This window comes from Mycteria americana, chromosome 1 (genome assembly GCF_035582795.1).
Source record: "Mycteria americana isolate JAX WOST 10 ecotype Jacksonville Zoo and Gardens chromosome 1, USCA_MyAme_1.0, whole genome shotgun sequence".
Classification (NCBI taxonomy): Eukaryota; Metazoa; Chordata; class Aves; order Ciconiiformes; family Ciconiidae; genus Mycteria; species Mycteria americana.
The window spans coordinates 153,914,474-153,929,496 of record NC_134365.1 but is presented as its reverse complement, the minus strand read 5'-3'; the positions used below and the strand labels follow the sequence as shown (position 1 = coordinate 153,929,496).

Genomic DNA, 15,023 nt, shown 5'->3' with positions numbered 1-15,023 from the left:
CGCTCTGTTGGGTAAAGGCAAGTTTTATTGAAGTGATGGCCACATGAAAAGGCCAAAGACATATTTCCAACCAAAACACTTCTCTATTCAGACTAGCAATTCTGAAATTACTACAGCAAATATATATTTTTACCTCTTCATACGTTTGGTTTCTCAGCTTGTGGGTGGTAACTGCTATTTGCAAGGCTCCTAAGGGAGATATTTTCACAGTAACAGTAGAACTATCAGGTAGTTGAGGAAGAACTGGTGCACTGGGTGAAGCCAAGGCATAAGCCAAATGAAGCATAGGTGCTTAAGCTGCCTTCAAAGCCACTTAGTACAAACTAAGGAGAGTTTTTAAATATTCCTCCACAATTCCAGGATATATCGTCTTTTATCAAAGCAAAAGGATGGAGGGCAATAGCCAAAGGAAGATTTAAATTTAGAAAATATAGAAAATAATCTAACCATGTATTCTTTCAGTTATGCTTTGGGGAAGGAGGGTCATGAAAGAAAAAAAGCCACTCTACTCTCCCATGTATCACTTCTAACACGGGTTCCCTTTGGCCATCCTGAACCCCAAATCCAACTGGCCACATCTACACTACAGCCGGACAAGCTCTGGTCTTCTTGTCCTTCAAATGCAGCACATTTCACTTGCACAGATGGGTCTCCCTTCTGGGTAAAGGCAACATGACTCGTTTCCAGTACAGCTAGTTAAAAATGCAGCTACAGTGCACACACAGGCCTGTGAACTTGGAATCACTCCCATTTTTGGTTTTTAATTAATATATACTCTGCATAGTGACCGTAGAGTCTTTTTTTTTTTTTTTTTTTTTTTTTTTTTAATACGCCCTCCTTAAGCTTGGGCTGAAGGCAGGCTGATAGAAGAGTAAAATTTGGTCCTAAGCTTGTAAACTCTTTGGGCAGGGGTTACATTTTCTGGGAAACATCCTAACAAAATATGGCACTGTAAGGAAAACAAACAAACAAAAGAACCAGAAAGCAAAGTCAGCACGGTGCTCTTCCAAAAAAGAGCACCACAGTATATCAAGAAGCAGCAATACTAGTTACAATTTTAAATTGCTTTTTGAAAGCAAATCACAGCTACAATGCTGTACATTACAAATGCAAATATATGACATATAAAAAGTTTCCTACGCAAAATAATCCTGCTTCCAGTCCACATTCTTCTATGCCATTTACTGCAAGTGCATATTAAACTTTGATATATTTGCTTACGGACAGTTTATTGCCACAAAGGTAAGTTCTGGCAGTCTTAGCAACAGAACACAGTTTAGTAGCAGTTATTAAAATATCTTTACATTAATTAAGATCTTAATCTTCCATCATAAAAAATAATATATATAGTAATGCAAGAGGTGTCCACTACATTCATAAGTACAATACTTGAGTTTTACTAAAAACAGTGAGCATGCAACTCAGACCTGAAAGAAATCAATAAGCAACTGGTATTTAATACAGCCAGTGATACATGTTATTTGCATACATTTATTCACAGCTTACAGTGTTCAATAATCTACAGTCCTGAAATATGCGCATTTTAAAAAGGAACTTATCACAGCTCTAGAGATGGCTGAGCAGGCATCGTGCAGAAGAGACTAAATCAGGTCAGCTGCAAACTGAGTTTGAACTAAGTAAGACAAAGTCGTACCCCTCCACTCATGTGCTTCCATTGTTAAAATCACAGCAGGAGAGTGACTTGCACTTATTTTTATGCATATTTCAGATCTCTCCTGTCGCTCTGTTTTGGCATTCTTTTGAATGACACTAACCAAATTCAGCTGTGAATAAGGAACTAGAATTCAACCTCCGAGATCTGGAGCAAATGGTGAATGTTGAAGATCTGGTAATTGTTTCAAAAGCAAATGCAAGAAAGCCTAAATGTAGCCTCATGTTTGCTATCTACATTTCCAAGCTACAGATGCCTGAAAGACTCATCCCCACACTACCATTTATCAGTCCTGTGATCTGAAAGTCCACAGAGAATGTTTTCACTGGTAGCACAAACCATAAAGATTCCGGTTAGAACACATATGGGGGGGGGGGGGGGGGGGGGGGAGTGCTTAAGACTGTGGAAAGGAATTAAAATATTTAAATAAAGCCTGTTGGCTTTGTTGATTGTGTATCAAAATATATACAAGAAACAAAAAATTAAACCAAAAGCACAGTTACTGAACAGTTTATTCTTAACATGTGCTGCGTTTCTGCTGTTCTTATGTCCAGATTAATCCCAGTCCCAAATAAGGTAATATTAAAGGAATGAGCATTAATTTCCTCAGAGCCTCATCTAGGATAGATAGGAAAGAAAGAATACTCTCTCATATTGGTATGTATACCAGGGAATCATTCACTGTAAAACAGCACAGAGAACGTGAAAATATGAGTGAAAAAAATGGAAAGTCTCTTTTTGGAAGGTAAGCAGGGTTTAAAAACATGCATACGCATTTTAATAACTTACAAATAAATTAAGATGGTGAAAGGCAGCATGGACTAGAAAGGGGAAAAAGAAGACTGAAGCTAAAAAAAAAAAAAGGTGTTGTGTTGATAATAGAAAAAGTAATTCTATGGCAGAGATGTATTTTTCTTGGAAAAATACCCAAACATTCTGTTGAACAACCTGGAACAGAGATTCTCTCATGGGTGTATAAGATCTGTGCAAATGACATGTGCAAACACAGAGAAATGAGAGAAGGATATAACATCATCAATCATTAGAATATTCAAAAGATGCATCTATTGACAAAAGTTCTGTCCTTTTCTCTCAGAAGTTACTGTTAGGAGTCTGACCTACAGACTCTGATTCTTCATTTAGTGTCTTCAATATGACTAAGTCAGTATGAGTAGTCTTTTCATCCAAGTACAGACATTACTACAGTAATGAAACATTGCTTCCTGGTCTTGAACACAGCCAGTCAACCTCAGGTTAAAAAGCCATATCTTAAGCCCTTTCTCCCAAAGCTTCAGCTCACTTACTCTGATTCTCGGCATACTATCCCAAGACTTCCACAGATGCCATTAATCTCTACTACAGTACCATGCCCCAGATATGCCAAGCATTGTATTTCATAGTTTCAGGCACCCTCTACATTTTGTGGACCGCTGCCTTCATATTTTCAATCCAGCTTTGCAAAAAAAATATAACCAAGACTAAAAATTTAGGAAAGACAAAGCAGAAAATGCCATTTCTGTTTTGTAAGCATCACTAGACAGGAAACAACTCAATTTTAATTTCTTCAACATGCAGAGAATATCACTAACCATATAGATTAGTGAGCTGACAAAAATATGTGAAAGAAACTGTAAACACTTTAAAATGCTTTAAGTCTAAAGTCTAGTTATTCCAGTTACTATATTAGATCAAGTTTTTAAATCAATATCAAAAGAGCCATCACAGGTTTGTCAAATTCTGTTTCCAAGCCACTTGCAATTAATTTGTCACTTCTCATTATACTTCTGATCACCAGCTTTAACATTTACATGAGGAACAGTTCACTGCTGTCAGCGCATAATATAAGACAGTCTTTCAGAGCTACTGAGGGCTTCTTTCCTAGAAGAGCCTAAAAAGCTGAAAATAACACACAGAAATAAAAACCTGTAGTTAAATGCTACAACACCAACAGATTGTTCTTCTACATGAAGATTTCTCTTTTTGCAACTGCGGAATGTGTTTAAAGATTCAGCGTTTCTACTGTCTCATCGAAGTCCCGACCAGCTGTGGAGGTACGAAGCCCACCCAGAGGGCCGTGAGGTACTCTCTTCCTCACCTGAAGGAGAAAGAAAAACATACTTTAAACTAAGTTTATTATGTCAGACATTGCATCATTTGGTTACATGACCTTGTTTCGCCCCACCTCTGTCCTTTTTCAAATGCTGTCCTCAAACTTGTTGAGGAGGTAACATTCAATACTCACTCTTGTGCTGCCATAGATGCGTTCATGGATTTTATCATGAAGCCTGCTTTACTTTGGGTACTTAAGGATGTTTTAAAGAGGCCATTTATCACCTTTCTCCAGAAAAATCCAGTCGGTGTTCATTAGAGAACATCAAAATGCTATGGACTTAATTTACATCTCATCTTCCCAAATGGAAAGGCTGTCATGGAATGCAGTACTTTGCTGCTTTCCTTATTCATGTGATTTTGTTCACAACTTTTAAGTGCTTATATATACATACGGTACTCACTCTTTATATTAATTTTAAAATAAAGTATAGGTCAGTTGCTAATGAAGTACAAGAAGCTACGGGTTGTTATTGAGAAGTGGCAAACAATACCTTAAAAAGTGTTTTTAAGGGGACAAACGCTCAAACAGAGTATGTGAAGCAGAGCCAGAACATTATTATACAGTCATCTCTTGGGTTAATTTCTTCCAAAGGCTTAACTCTTTTTCTTTCTTTCCCTAGTTCCTTTATTTCTTAAACAAAAAGCATATTTTCTTGAAGAGATTTTTAAAGTTAATATATTGAAACTAGTATTACATCTGCAGTACTGCCTTGAGAGGACCACTTTAATTATCTTTTTAGAACATCTGCCAAGAAAGTAATTCATTTATAGTAAGCTCTATTTTAAGGTCACTTTAACAGAAATCTTTAACTCTACTCAAAACATGAACACATTAATTTTTTACAACTTACTATCATCTTCCTAAAATGTGTATGTTTCAGAAGAAATTAGATTTTACCTTAATTTTATTTATATTTTTGGGTATTTGTTCTGTTTTCTGAAAACTGAATAGTAACTTCCCAACAGAGCAAAATGGTTTTATTGCTAGCTCACTGGCATTACGCTGCTAAGCTTTGTTTTTCCTCAAAGGTCTACATAAAAGAAAGCACAGAACTTCAGTTGCCTTTATTTCCACTTTTCCTTTTTTTGCGTCAACGTTTTGAACACCACCTACCTTGGGCAATTGCAACTAGCTTCCCCTTCTCTTCAGGGCTGAGCTGCAACATGGTGTCTATTACTGGGAGCAGCCTTTCTTTCTCACTTCCTGATTTTAGAAATATGAATTGCAATAGAACATTCTTCAAGTATTCTAGATTAGCCACAGACTTTTCTCTCTCTTGATTTCTTTCCAATCTTCTGATTTCATTTTTAAGAAGCTGCAGATGAGGGAAAAAGATATGCAATATTGTTTGCTTCATATAATGAGCAATTGAACAAAGGTCTTTTGAAGAGCTAAAAAGCAAATTATGCATGGTGCTTCAAAGAGAATAAATGCGTGCATAGCACATATTCTGGACAGAAATCCAGTGAAACTTGAACACGTGATAATGTTGTCCAGAAATAACTTTTTATTGATCAAAAAGAACCTTTTTTGGTAAAATCTGTGCAGTAGTTATAATGATATATAGTACTAACTATTCAATTTCAGTGATAAAGAGTAAGAGTTGAACAGTTAAATAAGCAATGTGGATCAAAGATTTAACAATATTATCATTCATTAAGAAACATTTTATAAAAGAAAGCTTAGCATGTTTAGAGAATATGCTAACTTCAAAAATGTTTTCAGAAAACTCAGGGAAGTACAATCAAATCAAATCAAACCAAACCAAACTCTATTAGTACATGTATTTCTAAACATGTATCTTCTTTTAACTTAAGACAGCTAAAAGGGGTTACAGGAAGAGAAACCAGACAATGCTTCCCTTGGTTTTTGGGATTTACCGCTTTCATCCAAGTGAAAACAGTAAAGGCACTTTACTAAACATTAAACTTGAGGGGTTTTTTTGTAGCAGCTTTTACTCTCCCCCCCCGCACCGCCTAGAAACTGTTGGGAAAAAAAAACCCAAACAACTGAATTAAACTCTGGAAGTTTTGCATCACCAAATTTTTATAGACTGGGATTTCTGAAACATATTTGGTGTTAAACATTTGGTCTAAGAAACAGACCATAGAAATTAGAGCTGTCCCCACATTTCCTGCATGTCTGCTAACCTTTATTTGTTCCATTAGGATTGCATTGGTTGCTTCTGATTCACGAAGTAATTCATTCAAGTGATCAGCACTCTTTGCTGTTGTGTTTAGTTTCTGAATCAGTTCATCCTTGGTGAGTTCTGTTTGCCACTGAGATGGTTCTGCAATTAATTGGAAAAGAAAAGAAAACTGAGAGAAGGAAAAAGCACTTGCATCTACTTTATACTAACTTAACATTAGGACTTGATTAATGTAGTTTCTTAGAAACAAAATCCACACAAAGTCAGACTGCAAAATTAACAGACATCATTGCTGCTGCCGCATCCTTGTTTTGCGATCTATTTCTGTATACGTAAGTATAGAAGGGGATTGGCAAATCAGTTCTAAGTACCTCAAGATACATGGTTTTAATTTACCCTTGGTTTCCTACCCATAGATGGAGATTTTCAACAGTTCTCCACAAAGCGTTCAGTAGATTTTTAAAACATGACTAGATGCTACCATATATTTTTCTACTTTTTTTGGGACTCTTAAATCATTGTTCTTCATGATGGCTTTCATTTTCCTAGAAAAAAATATGAATAAATTCCTGTTCGAATAAGCCACATTAAGATGAACAGACATTTTATGCTTTCATTAATGAGAGTTAAATCAGCACTCAATTGTCTCTAATACAGACTAGTCCAGAATACAAAAAGTTCTGTAACTATTCACTGACTTGCTCATCCAGTCTCTTCCCTTCAGAAAGGGAAATGTCATGGACACATGACATCTTTAAATCACTAAAGCCTGTAGCAATGTTTTATTGTTAGTCCTTACTCAAGGACAAAACTCCTACAGAAATTCAGGATAGTGTAAACTCAGTGGCACTTAAGTAGACTTGTGTCTTGCACCTAAAAGGATGAAAACACAATGTTCTCAGATATTTTAAGGGCACAAACTTCTGCAACTTACATAGATAAGTGCTTCAAAAAGCCACATATTCTACCTACCAAGTTTTGCTTCTGGGGAGTTCAAAAGTTGTTCCAAGGATGGTACATAAGTGCTGGCTGAAGAGACAGACTCTGTGTCCGTTGTTTCCATACCTTCTCCCTCTTCCCTAGCTACAGTGTGCACATCGAGAACAGGAAGGTCAGTGTTTCGCCGTTCTCTTAAGTTCTTCGTTGCTGGATTTGAAACAGCTGGACCTGAAAGATATTTACTGATGTTTGTCATCAGAATGAAATTGGTAGGGCTATTTCATAGGTGTGACTATCTCAGATTGGAGAACAGTACATAAAATACTCTTCAAAAAGCAGGGGGAGGAAAGGTGAAGAACAGGGAGAAAATCAGATACACACATAACATTTATAATAGAAAAGACAGCCTTTCACCTCCAAATGCCCATTCCAATAAAAGCCTGTTTCTAAATCCGAACTTGATTGGCAATTTTTATTTCAGTGACTATGCAACTTCACGCAACTCTCCCTGAAGATGTGTTGTAGCTATGACAAGAGTGTCAAATGTTTTTAATGCAAAACAGAATTAGCTTTTCTTTCTATCAGTCCTGTGGGAGGTGTAAATTGTTCTGTTTTAATACTGTGTGCACTATCCTGCTGCTTCAGTAACATATGGAAAGAGTAACTTCTTAAACTGTTACTGCTGCTTGGCAAATGTCTGGCTACATCCTAATTAGTAACTTTACAGACATAAAAATAGCACTTGAGCTTGAACACAGTAAAATCTTAAATTAGAAGGATCAAATAGCAAGTATACCAATAAAAAACATTGTTAAAACAGGTTTCAATACACTTTTCTTTAGCTCTGCCCCTCATACTGGAGGCAGAGGTCCAGTACGCTCCAAAATCTGAGACAAACTGATAGGAAGAGCACCAAATATTTACAAACTAATTTCCCTCCATCTATCTGACAATGCAGGTACTGCAGAAGAGATAACAGTGATGCAGATTCTAGAAGAGAACAGAATAGTTCCAGTTGGAAGGGGCCTACAGTGATCATCTAGTCCAACTGCCTGACCACTTCAGGGCTGACCAAGTTAAAGCATGTTGTTAAGGGAATTGTCCAAATGCCTCTTAGACACTGATAGGCTTGAGGCATCGACCACCTCTCTAGGAAGCCTGTTCCAGTGCTTGACCACCCTCTCGGTAAAGAAATGCTTCCTAATGTCCAGCCTGAACCTCCTCCGGTGCAGCTTTGAACCATTCCCACGTCCTATCACTGGATACCAAGAAGAAGAGATCAGCACCTCCCTCTCCACTTCCCCTCCTCAGGAAGCTGTAGAGAGCAACGAGGTCACCCCTCAGCTTCCTTTTCTCCAAACTAGACAAACCCAAAGTCCTTAGCCACTCCTCATAGGACATGCCTTCCAGCCCTTTCACCAGCTTTGTTGCCCTCTTCTGGATGCATTCAAGGACCTTAAGATCCTGAAAGGACAGTAATAACAATGACACATTCCTTACTTGGTATCAGTGGATTGATATGGCATCCTGCAAATTCTCCAGAAAAAGTTTCTGGTGTATTACAGAACCACACACTATAAACACGTTTTAGATTCAGACTCAGGTACACAAATTTGTATCTAACCCAAGAAAACCTGGTATTATGACTGATAGTTACCTCTAGTGCTTGGTTCACTCTTGAGTTGGAAGAGCTGGGCTTCTACTCTGGAGAGTTGCTGCTGAAGTGTCTCTACTGTCTTCCTGTGCTCTTCTTGCAGGTTCCTGACTTGATCTCTGAAATTGTTCCGGAGAGCTTCATTCTGGGCTGTCAGCTGACTCAAAGTCTGGGCATGCTCTGTTTTCATGACCATGTTCTCAGATTGTATTGTGCAGAGCCTGTAAACAGCATACACACAAAACATAAGAAACAAACAGCAAAACAGTGTCATTTTTACATTTCAAAATTTTTAGAGTTTACAGTAGTCTTCAGTTTTCATGTGTATGACTATCTTAGAATGACCATGCAACTTTTTTCCATTTAAATTCCTCTTTTTACAGGGAAAATCTAAGACTGAGAAAGTTACGCTTATTACCTATCATATGAATGCACTGTGCTATATAAACTCTTGATTTCCATTTCAGAACACAAAATTCAGACATCTTTGGGAAAAAATGAAAGTATTAGAGACACTGTGGTCTAAACATTCTTAAATTCTAAAATTGCAACACAACTGTTTATAGTGTCATACAGAGCATGTCACTCACCTTATACTCCACTTCCTTTAACATTTATTTACCAAACATTTATGCAGGACTTCTGAAAACACAAGTTTCTAAGAAGCTAAGTTTAACTTGTTTAGGCTTCAACTTCCAGTGCAAAAAAGGGTAGAAGAGTGGAGTTGTTAGCAAGAAAAATGTCAGTAAACACATCAATTGTACTTGGTTTGGAGGTACTCCGGAAGCAAGACAAAACTGTCACAAGCAATTAAACAAGTGCATGTATTGGAAAGACTAAGCATAGGACTTGCCCTTATAAGCATACAAACTTAAATATAGCTAGGGTAGCAAAGAGCTAGTCTCTATGGGTACAAAGGGAACCTACTGTGATATGGGTTGTTTCCAGAAAAATGCAGAAGGACATAATTTAGTTGATTACAATGAATCATCATGTGGCTATCAGGAACAGATAAAACAGTACAAAGCTAGAGACAAGAAGTCAACAGTTCCTAATACTAAGCTGTAACTTCTAATGAGTATTTCATGTGAACTTTGTACCCTAAATAGAGAAGAAGAGACAAGAAAAGACCCTTTTTGAAGAGCTCAAATATTAGGTACTCATGTGATTTTTCAAGAAGTGATAGAGATTAAACAGATTCCTTTCATTTTGAAAGAAATAGTAGAGTAAGAGTGTGGCAAGCACAGACTTCAAAACCATTACTTTCTGTAAGAAAGGCACTTGGTGGACCCAGGACTGGATCTGAATATTTTGTCAGTGAAATTGCTCTGCATTTAGCTACCTTATTTTTCTAATAGGAAACATCCATAAAATGTAGTTGAGCAGTCCAACACAAACGTAATGCTGAGCATTGGCCTTAAAAATAGTCAATGTGCTTAAAAAATTTTAATTTTTAAATCTGATAGTTAACAGGTAGAAAACTCACAGAAATCTCAAATTCCCTGATCAGCTACTACTTCATTTTCATTGCTGAAGCTTCTGAAGACTGATGAAAAATAGCAAACAATCCTTTTGAAAATTCCTTTAACTTTCTCAACGGTTATGCCCTTTCTTTGGGAAGCGCAGTTATAGGCCACTACATGCCTAGCCCTTAAAGATCACACAAAATAAAATATCTGTATCTATTCATCAGCAGACCATACTTTTCACGGAGTTCTGCCTCTTTTGCAACAGCCTCTTGCAGCATCTTATTATGTCTTTCCAGCAGGGTGTCGTGTTCAGACTGCAACGCCTGGAGTTCAGACGCATTCACCTGTGAATTATGCTGCGCATCTTGCAGCTTAACTTTAAGTTGATCTACCACCATTTCCAACTGTTCTCTGCAAGAGGAAAAAAGAAACAAACAACATACATTTTAAGTGAATTATATTATTTCAGAACCTATATTATATCCACAGCATTTTGTACAGCTGATCCAAATTGTTTATTTATTAAATTAATACAGCATCATGACCAAAATAATCTTAGAATGTGACTGCAGCAGAAACAATTAGGAAAGTTCTGATCGTGTTTCAATATAGGTACAAATAGGTTTATCACATCCCATCTGAACTGCTGGGAACATTGGGATAGAAAGTGTGACTGCTACCACTTTCTACTTCAAGCTGGTTTGGAGGAACAAGACAGAAGAACAATGATATGTGGGATGCAGATGGGAGAAAAAAATGTCTTCTTAAAAGTGGTGGAGGGTTTTTTGTTTTTTTAGGAAAGGCACATCAGTTCAATGAGACTGAATACAGGAAACAAATGGAGGAGATTTTGAGCAGAGGACTAGAAAGCAACATCAATCCATAAAAACAGATAAACTCTGTTGATCAGAAATAAATCAAAATCAGATACACTAGGAGGAAAAAGTCTTAAGTCACACACATTCTCCTTTTTTGCTTTCTGTATTTATATATGCAGACATCTCCATTATCTCATAAACTGTATATCTCATTAACCCTTAGAGTTGATGCTTGTAAATAATTTCTTTGGACACTATTTTTTATCTGTTTATTGCTTGATTACTTGTCCACTTTGTTTCCAATGTGACCCTCTTTCACAAAAAACTAACAATGCCAGAACTTCTTGAAATTCTGCAAAAAGGAGAGACACAGAAATGCAACTCTTGCAGTTTGCTTGCTTCAAAGAAAAGAAGGGGTAGATGTATTAAACAAACCCCAAACAAACCATAAAACCAAGTCCTCTAACAAAGCACAAGTCTCCCTCTGGTGGATTTTCAGCAGCAATTGCACGTACCATTTTAAGATCTGTGTCAGAAATGACTTTTGACATCTCATGCATAAACGTCCAGTCTGTCACCAAGGACAGCTATCAGTAACTTATAAAAATAACTTACAGAAACTGATCTACTTTTGCAGTGGGTTCAGACATTTTCTGAAGTGAATCTGAATTTATTTGGCTTACAACTATACTGAAATGATTTTCAGGGAACTTTTGGCAGTATAACCTTTTTTTTCTCCCCCCCAAGTCTTTCGTCATATAACAGCTGACATGTATTTCAGAAATCTGCTGGAACTGATGCCTGAATTGGCAGCCAGAGCTTTACCTACACTATTCCTTCCTGAAAAAGTTCAAAGTGAGCTCAGCTGAACAGTATCAATCTGCTCTTTTCTTCTTAGTTGGAAATGGTGCTTTGCTGCAATACTTTATGTCAGAGAAAACGACGTGTCAAGTCTACACAGAAGATGCTGGCTAATTTCAGCTCATGAGAATCTTCCTAACATCTTACTTCTCCCTCTGACTGTAACAACAGGTTACAGTACACAAAAATAAATGTTAAACAAGACAGACCACAGAATTAGAAACTAACATAGTACCACCAGAGTACAAACTGATGATTTCTTCTGCTCAGATAGGCAGAGCCACAGTTAGATTACAGATCAGATAAAGTTTATAGAAATAAAGAGGTTTTTTTTTTTTTTTTAAACTAAAGTAACTGGAGAAGCAAACTGCCTCCCTTCTGATATTTTCCTTACTCAAGCAAAGAGTTAAATAGTGGAACTCACTTGGTCAGAAATTAGCAAAGGCAAGCACAAAAACTCGAGTATCAGTATTCTTCTGTATGCATATAAAAATTTTAGTTTTACCTTTCTTGTTTGGCTCCCTCAGATTCTGTCTGAGAAGCAGATTTATTCTTTTGCTGTTTTAGAACGTTATGAACACGGACTTTGTAGCTCTCAAATTCAGATGTAACAGATGCTTGTTCAGCCTATCATATAGAAAACAAACCCTTCATAAGTTATGCTATTGAGTATTGCTCGCTTATTTCTCTAAAATGAAATGCATTACATTGAAAAAAAATTAAGAACCAGCTGTTGCATTTTCTTCTTTTAAGTGGATAATTAAAGTTGTGACTATCATAACAGATCATGTTTCTTTAGACTTTAATTGAATATCATAAAATGTGAAACTTAAAAAAGATACACTGATTTTCAACATAACAGTATTAAAGACAAGAAAGAATACTTGCAAATTCAAAAATTGCATTCAACAGCGATTCACAAGCAAGGGGTTCTATCAAACAGCTTTAAATGAAGGCAAAGGTGAAGGAAAAAAAAAGGGATAATACTGTTTTCCTTTACACTACCCAGGTGATAAAAAAATCTAGTATGCCTTAAAGTTATGCATAACTTTGAGGAGTTAAGTCAGTCTTGTAATGGTATTACACAGCACAAGATATAATATTCTAGTTGATTGTAAGGGTGTTTGGTCTGTCTTCTCTTCTAAATTCAGCTAATACATGAGTTTTTGTGGACATACAGAAAATTACCTCACAACATAGCTTCATCCTTGACTGTACACTATACAGCAAGAATTATTCCCATCCTTCAAGTACTCATGTTGTATATTTTTCTAAGAAAACACAGATGCAGGTTTTCATTCTTGGATCTTAGGAGAAGCTCATGGATTCATTAGTCATCCCTGAGATGACTAAGATGCTCTCATCTCCAAGAGGAGGATTTTGGAAAGTTTCTCTTCAGCTGAACTGATGAGTGAAATTCCATAGTGCTGACCCTGACTAGCCGCTGCTCCAGCTTTTCTGGAGTCTGTAAGATTTGTGATTTTTCTTTAAATTAATCCTTCTCTTTTCTTCCAGTCAAACTATGTGAGCTAGAATATTCTAAGTCCTCGGATACACAGCCTTAAATGTCAGCATGACTTTTGCCTTCTAACCTACTATATACTTTAGTGTCCACCTTTCCTTTGGACAGAATTTTCCTTTGTTAATAACCTTGTAATAATATCTATTTTTTAGATGTAGGGCACCTAAAGAGGAAGGCTAATCTTCCAACAGCTTCAAGCCATGCCATCATGGAAGATGTACACTCTGAGTGGTTTCACAACATCAAGGAGCAAGCCACCATGGATAGGTACCGTAAGTCCCCAGTTATGAAGAACGCATTTGTAAAACCATGATCCATATCTACCAGTACAACTCAGGCAAACCTCCTGCAGCAGCAACCATAAAGTTTGTCCATTTCAGTTCATCTTTTTAAAATGTAGAAGTTTTTTGAGAGGCTGCATTCAGCTGTTACTCATCTGCAGGATGCATACCTATCATACAAAAGGGGCTATAGTGTGGTGCAGTAATCTCCATAAAGATAGTTTGACCATAACAGTCCTACTATATTCTGAATATGTCCCCAGTGCAAATGCTAGATTCCAGGAACATCTAACACAGTGTAATATGGACAAAAAATGAGAAATAATAAAAACCTCAGCAATAGTGTCAGTTTCACATGTAGCTCAGCTGCCAATTAAGAAGCTGCTCATATAGCAGCATATTAAAAGGTACTTGCAAATGTATTTTTCACAGTTTTTTTTTTAAAGCGGTATCTGTGTTAACTGTTTTTTATATGGAGCAAATTATATTCCTTTTCTGTTTGTTCTTTGCCCCTTTTCTTTAAAGCCTTCTTTTTTCACCCCCTCAATGTATACTTGCTGATCATCTTAAATGAACTCCAACTCACCACTACCACCACAGGTTTTCCCTACTGGAAATAAAGGAGTGCAGTCCAGGAGTTCCACCACAAGTGATACATGACAACCAGGACAGAGTCTGGCTTGTCCTTTATACCACCACTCAAATACATTAAGCACTGGGATAATTCCCAACTCTTGACAGACAAAAAGACAAGAGTGAAAGATCTGCAAAATATTTTTAGAAAAGCAGACAGAGAGTGCAGTAAATCTCCCTTCTAAAGTCTCTGACATTACTTCTTCCGCTAGAGTACCTGGGCTGCTTTGCACTCTTCTTGCAAGGTTGCAATTTTTTGCTGGTAAGCAGTCAACGTACGCTGGTGTTGCTCTGAAGAAGTTCGCAGGTGTTCCTGAACTTTATGCTTTTCTGATGTTAGAACAGCCACTTGAATCTGAAAAAGTCAGTTGAAAACTTCACTGTGACACTTCACTATGACACACTGTGACACTTCCTCGAAAACTTCCCTCTCCAAGGGGATGTGCCACAGAGCACATAGTATTCTACTACAGTAATTCCTACACAGAACTGGTGAATATAAAATTAAAATCCAATAAAAATAGAATAAAAAATAGACATGAGTTACCATGTACTTAATTAAAAAAATATATGATGTTGTTTAAAGAGAGAATTGAAGATAACATTACAGTGGTGGGGTGGCAACATTTAAGCAAGCAACCCCTCTCCCTTCCCTTCCCTGCTACCTTTCATTACATTCAATTCCTATTCTGCCCAACCAACATTATACAACATTATACAAATTTATACAGATGGACAACACTTAAGATTTTTGCTGATGATGTTGCGTTCCTTTGTTTTTAAACTGAGCAACTTCCATTTTTAAAGAAATTATTTTAAGAAGTATCCCAGTTACAAGCTTCAAATTATGCAGTCCTCTCTTTTGGTGGAAAGGGAAAGGAGAGAGGAACAAGAAAGGGTAAACTTGTTTAA

General features: G+C 36.9%; 1 protein-coding gene across 1 annotated transcript in view; it reads right to left on the bottom strand.

The window, feature by feature from the left end:
- The window catches only part of GCC2 (GRIP and coiled-coil domain containing 2), a 32,015-nt gene continuing 16,992 nt past the window's right edge, over positions 1–15,023 (bottom strand). The window contains exons 16-23 of the mRNA XM_075524969.1: positions 14,329–14,466; positions 12,181–12,302; positions 10,231–10,407; positions 8,531–8,748; positions 6,907–7,101; positions 5,936–6,075; positions 4,899–5,100; positions 1–3,767 (exon numbers count right to left, since the gene is read on the bottom strand). Of these exons, the coding sequence (XP_075381084.1) occupies positions 3,697–3,767; positions 4,899–5,100; positions 5,936–6,075; positions 6,907–7,101; positions 8,531–8,748; positions 10,231–10,407; positions 12,181–12,302; positions 14,329–14,466 (1,263 nt within the window). The 3' untranslated portion in view covers positions 1–3,696. The remainder of the gene's footprint in view (positions 3,768–4,898; positions 5,101–5,935; positions 6,076–6,906; positions 7,102–8,530; positions 8,749–10,230; positions 10,408–12,180; positions 12,303–14,328; positions 14,467–15,023) is intronic.